We start from the raw sequence: 5951 nt of genomic DNA on the forward strand, positions 1-5951 counted from the left end.
GAGGGACATGTTTTAGTAGGAAATATTCGTCATATGAGGACTGGATGATCTTGGAGGTCTTTTCCAACCTTGGTGATTCTATGACTCTATGAAAAGTGGAGAAAATTGTTTCGTTCTGCTTTGTTCCTAATTTGTTCCTAATTCTTTTGTGTTCCTGTTGGGGAAATCATCCAAAAATGATGAAGTTCTATGCAGTGATAGAGTTGTCTGACCACAGACCCTGTTGGAAAGAACAAATGCTCTAAAACAGTTGCACTAGACCAGACCTTGATCCATAACTGTTACTAAGTTGAATATCAGAAATTTCCATGTGATATATAATGCTATGTTATCTTCTCATTTGTTTGGTGTAGCTGATGATTACCCACAGAAGAAGGGAATACTTCATACTCAAATGTAAGCACAGTAAGTTTGGTAGACAACAAATCTATCTATCAATGTAGAAACAAACACCACAGAGTTCATTATATAGTCAGGCACAGGTTGAAAGTGTTCCAATGACCAAACCAGCAGAAGCATACTATAAATTGATTTTTATTGACTGAATTAGATAAACAGATAAATTCTTTTTTAAAAAAAAATCATATTACAAACTGCTGCAGTACAATAAAATTGAGTTGCACATGTGGAGATGCCCTGTTTAACCTGCACAGCTTCTGCAGCGCTGTAGCCCATTCTCATTGCAAGCTGTGCACTTGAGGGCTTTGAATGAGTCCGTAAAGCAGTTTCGAAACACAGACATCTTGCTCCCATGGCACACTGAGCACGGAAGGAAACCAAAGCCCCCACATGAGAGGCACTCGTGAGGATGGACTCTCTGCTCAAGGAAGAAAGTGAGAAAGATCAAAATGTTACTTTGTCAACCATCATAAGCTCTTGGAAAAAGAGGCCTCTGGGACAGCTTCTCAGAAACACATTTTTGTTCCCATCTTGAGAAACTGCCATTTCCCCATCCTAAGTTATGCCACCACAGAAGAACAGTATGTCTGCCTTTTCCTTTGTAGAAACATGCATGCAGTAGCTAGAGAGGCTCACTGCAGATCTGTCAGTCACATTATACCTCAGTAACTCATGTTCATAGTTGCCAAAATAGCTAGCAAAATGAAAGAATGCGTACATTGCTCTCTTGCAGTCATCAATTCTACTAGGTACTGGAATTGATTGGTTTTTATATCAATGTATGTTAACATATTATTACTTTCATCACCTGTATTCTTATGCTGAGTATGCTCCTATTAAAGTTAGAGCTGATCATACAATAAATAAATAAATAAGTAAAAAGTAAAAAGAAATCCTAGCTTCTGACAAGCAGTGCTTTAGGAAATAAGTAGTGTCTTCATGTTTATGGGTTTAGAACACTGAAGCTTTATGTGGAAAAGAGAAAGATCATCATTACTCATGTTATACTTGGAGAAAATTGTTGCACGCAAGTCTTAGGTTTGCTCAGGTGTCCTAATTCATGAGTAAAACAATGTTTTTTCTCATTTCACTTATTTATTTATTTGGCAGAGAACACAGAAAGGGATTTTGAAGGCATGTTTAAGCTATACTTGATGAAAGTATTGCTAATTTAAGTGATTGCTTAGTGGTGGTATATTATTCTGCTCCAAACTCATACTGCAATGGAGAAGTGCGTTCCTACTTACTTCACCTGACAGTACTATTGATACAACAGTTCTTTGGCTCATACTCAGCAGCTATTGTGCAAATTTATCTAAAGCAGCGTATTTTGGTCTTACTAGATATGCAAAATACTTACATCATTCTTTCTTGCCATGTGTTTTATTGCTCTGTTAGATTATTGTTATAGATAAGGAGAAGTCATAGGAAGACCAATAGATTATGCAATATATACATCTATCAAACAAAAATCAGTTATATGGGAATTTTTTATGGGGGACAAATCAACTAGAAATGCAGTAGCATGGAGTATTGGAAGGGGTTTTTCAGTTAGTTTGTTAGTTTTTTCCTCCATTCTTTACTGGACAAATGATTTGTTTTACTCTAGAAGCAATGCTTAGAAAAATTTAGTGCAAATCTATCAATTACTTTTATCTCAGGTGTGCCCTTGTCTTTCATCATTGCAATTAATCTTTAAATTTTAATACAATATTAGTATTTCAATAATTAAATTCATTATTACTTGTTATGTTTGTAAGTAACAACCTTTCCATGAAGAAAGCTGAATTTGAGAGCTAAGAAAGAAACATTCTATCCTAGTGGCTCAAAAAATCACTATTTCTCTCTGGAACACATTGTTTCTATAACCACTCTCTGTTCCTTCAGTAATGAAGAAACATGACTGTCCCTTGTAACTGTAGCAAAACCATTTTTTGTGATAAAACCCAGCAGGTAACTACGTATTCAAAGTAGTTACTGTATTCAGTAAGCAGTTACCATAGCCTGCTGTAGCCTGGCATCTTTTGTCTTTTAATTGTATTCGCTGTGTGAATATTAGGACCTACACTGAGTTTGGAACTAATGTCATAGGGCCTCCCTATAGACAGCATACAGGGACAATTATTCCAAACTAACAAAAAATGCTGGGGAGAGGTACTAGCTATCCTCTCAGGCAACAATAATTCCACATGTATTAATTGCATGTACACATTTGTTTGAGAGTTTCTGGTTAGCTAATCAATTTCAATTTGGAATCATCAGTTTGTAACAGAAGAAAAGTAATCAGCTGAGAAAAGCATTTTCAATTGTAAATATTCAGTGTATGTTCCCTATGATTAATTGCAGAAATACAATTACCTCAATTTTGGTTAAGAGATCCTGCAGTTCCCCAGATTCATTCATTAGCATAATTTTCTCAGCACCCTATTAGTAAAAGGAAGAAAAAGGTCAGCACGAAAAGCCTGAGATGATTAGAATATTTGGTCTTGAAGATTTAAGGAAGTTGAGTACAAATTTGATTCACATTAGGTATATTGTAACTAGGTCAACCTCAGGCAAGCTAGAAGGAGGGAACAACCTAATGGCAGCTGTGGTAGAACTGTCTGAGGTTAGTTACCAAGTGTTGTATTGCATTTCCCCGTCATAAAAAGTGACATAGCTTGGAAATTCTGGTTGTGTTCACTTTACTTTACAGAGTATGCCTCCTGACAGAGTAAAAAATATGTCTAGTTACTACATCAGAAATTACAGTTACTCAAATATACAACATATCAGAGAATGCAGATAAATGAGAGGAGAAAATTTTATTTCAAGTATTCTAGCAGCTGAGTATTGAATTAAGATATAATATGTTGAATGTATAACAGGAGAAAAAGTGTAATGAAAATACTGTAACGACATTAAAGTCAGACACAACAATGAATAATGAATAATAATAATTCAATATGAATACACTGGGCCTCTGAGGGCTCTGTGAGCTGAGCAAAGGCAGTGCTGAGGTAGTTCTTATTTCCTTCTGAAAGTAAATTACGATAAATTTTTAGAGAAAAAAAATAATGAAGGTGTTAAAGATGATATAAAACTTTTTTTTTCCTTTTTTCTTTAATTAATTTATTTCCCACCTGTAACTAGAGGGCTGTATTTGACTGTTTACACATTAGTTATACAACTAAATACACTGAATTCTGACTACTACCAGTGCTTTCAGGTGCTTTTAGTCGGTGATTCAGAAAAGAGTGAGAAAAGGTGAGGAAATCTAGTCATGGACAAAAGGAATGGCACGGTCATGAAGCCAGCTAGTAGCAGAGCATAGGCGAGGCGAGGCATAGGTTTCCATCTCTTCAGTGTGAATAAGCATAAATGCTTATTCACAGGTGAGAACAATTGGCCATAAGTAACATGTTCATGCCATTGCATTTCTTCTCTTTCCTTGTCCCTGAATTTAGCCCAGACTGCTAAAATTCACCTTTGGTGAATCTGTGAGCAGAGAGGTACAAGAGGATTCTGGGGCAGGCTGCATATGACAGATCAGTCTAGCCATTACTTTGAGTCAACCACAGTCACATCTTCCAAGGAACAGAGCAGGCAGGAAAGAGGCCAGCAGTTCTGCCTGTGGCTGAGAACTATGCACAGCTCAGGCTCAAACACGCTGCACTGGCTTGGGAGAGTTTGCACTGCCTGCACAAGGAAGAAACATTAAAGATTTGCAGCTTTGCAGATATAATTGCAGCACTGCAAGTTCTCTAAGCAGGTCAAGCCCTGATTTGCCCTCATGCAGGCGGAGATCATTTCTTGTGAAACCATTCTTGTGACTTCTGCTTAGTGATTCAATGGTACTGTACAGCAACACTGACTGGCTTTGGGAAGCCTGTAATTAAAAGTCTGACAGGTTTCTTATAATAGATTGATATTTCAAAGGATTTATATTTCAGATGACATTCAGTCAGCCAGCTGTGTTATTCCCAAAGTGGAAAGTCTCATTAGTATGTCTTTAAAATTAAAAACCATACTTCCAAATGACTATCAGCATTTTCAAGTGCTTAAATATGTCCTCTTGATTAATGTCTGCCTCAAGTGAAATTTGAATAAAAGATACTTTGCAGAGGTTAATCTACCCTTTGAATCTGTGAAGCCTAATGTGCAGTGTCTGTAATTAATGGAGTAATTAAAGCAGCTGTTAAATAAGTCCAACAGCTGCTTTCTGATCACAGAGTGATGCCTCTTTTTATCAGATTGTGGTCAGTCTGCAGTTGACCACAAAGGGATGTGTCACAGTTAAGAGCCTTTCATCTAAAGATGGACATCAAGAACACAACTTAGAAGGGCCACAACATTTAGCCAAGAGAGGAGAGCTTTCAGTTTTGTGAACCAGGGAAATATTCCAAGCTCCAGCCTGCTAATGCCCCATCTCCTAGTTTAAATACCTATCTGCACAGTCCAGCCCAGGGGCTGCAGTGAGGTGATTGCTTTCTTTTTGATAGATAAATGCTATGTGCAGACTTTGCTAAATCATTCAAATGGTTTGCTATGCCATTTTTATTCTTCAAACTATTTTCTCTGTTTTCCTTTGAGATTATCCAGTATTTAGCATCATGTTTCAGGTATGGTCCCACTAATTGCAGAACTAGGACAAGCCCAGTAAATTACCTACTACACCAGATCTGTCTTGTCGTTAAACTAGCCTGATGCTCATCCATCATGAATGTAACCTGTTACCATTGCCATGATGTAATTCTGATATAATTCCTCATCATGGGATGCATCTTTATTTGTGTATGGGTTTGGCAGAACTAGAATGCCTTCTGACATGGGGAAGTAGACTCTCTTCTGCATCATTCCTTACATACAGGGAAAAATTAGCACAGCACAGAAATAGTAAATGAGGATGGGCATGAAGCCAATCTTGGTCGCTTTGTGGTTTGTAGGGAACAGCTGAATCCAAGTATCTCTTGTGAACATGTATGGAATGAGATTAAACACCTGGAAATCTGCCAATAAACTGAGAAAAGTGTAACTGCAGTGTGATATAAGCACCAGAAATGTTATACTTGAAATGCAAAGAGCTAACAGATTTCTTATTAAGAGGACATACAATTAAATCTCACAGTTCCTGAAATTTCAAAGCAGGAGAAACATGTGAGTGAATGCAACAATCGTATCATAGCTTTACTGCCACAGAGCCGTTCACATCTACCCCTCCAAGGAAAAGCCAGGAAATATGTTTACTATAGTAAAACATGAATGCAGTTGAGAGCTACTAATCATAAATGGGCACTGGAAAGAAGCAAAAAGGAAAGTGTTATTATTTGAATAACAAATTATAGTTTACACAGGTATTTTCTAAAAACAATTACAAAAATGGCTTCATCAGTCTTACAAAATAGTAATAAATAATGAAAATATTTTTACTGAAAATCTCACACCATAGTAGATTGATTTCAGCTGAGGAAACTAAGTAGGAAGTTGTTTCTTTGCAAAAATAATTATCATAAGTGTACATATTTGAAAGCATTTAGAGTAGTTTCAAATGATATCTGAGTATTGGCATTTAG

The 5951-nt window shown here is 36.7% G+C and overlaps 1 protein-coding gene across 1 annotated transcript in view; it reads right to left on the bottom strand.

Moving 5' to 3' along the window:
• Window positions 1-640: 640 nt before the first annotated feature.
• The window catches only part of GRXCR1 (glutaredoxin and cysteine rich domain containing 1), a 33355-nt gene continuing 28044 nt past the window's right edge, over window positions 641-5951 (bottom strand). The window contains exons 3-4 of the mRNA XM_042871108.1: window positions 2758-2823; window positions 641-817 (exon numbers count right to left, since the gene is read on the bottom strand). Of these exons, the coding sequence (XP_042727042.1) occupies window positions 641-817; window positions 2758-2823 (243 nt within the window). The remainder of the gene's footprint in view (window positions 818-2757; window positions 2824-5951) is intronic.

Source organism: Lagopus leucura, unplaced genomic scaffold, assembly GCF_019238085.1.
Source record: "Lagopus leucura isolate 7727_CA_CO unplaced genomic scaffold, USGS_WTPT01 Super-Scaffold_100004, whole genome shotgun sequence".
In the NCBI taxonomy this organism is placed as follows: domain Eukaryota; kingdom Metazoa; phylum Chordata; class Aves; order Galliformes; family Phasianidae; genus Lagopus; species Lagopus leucura.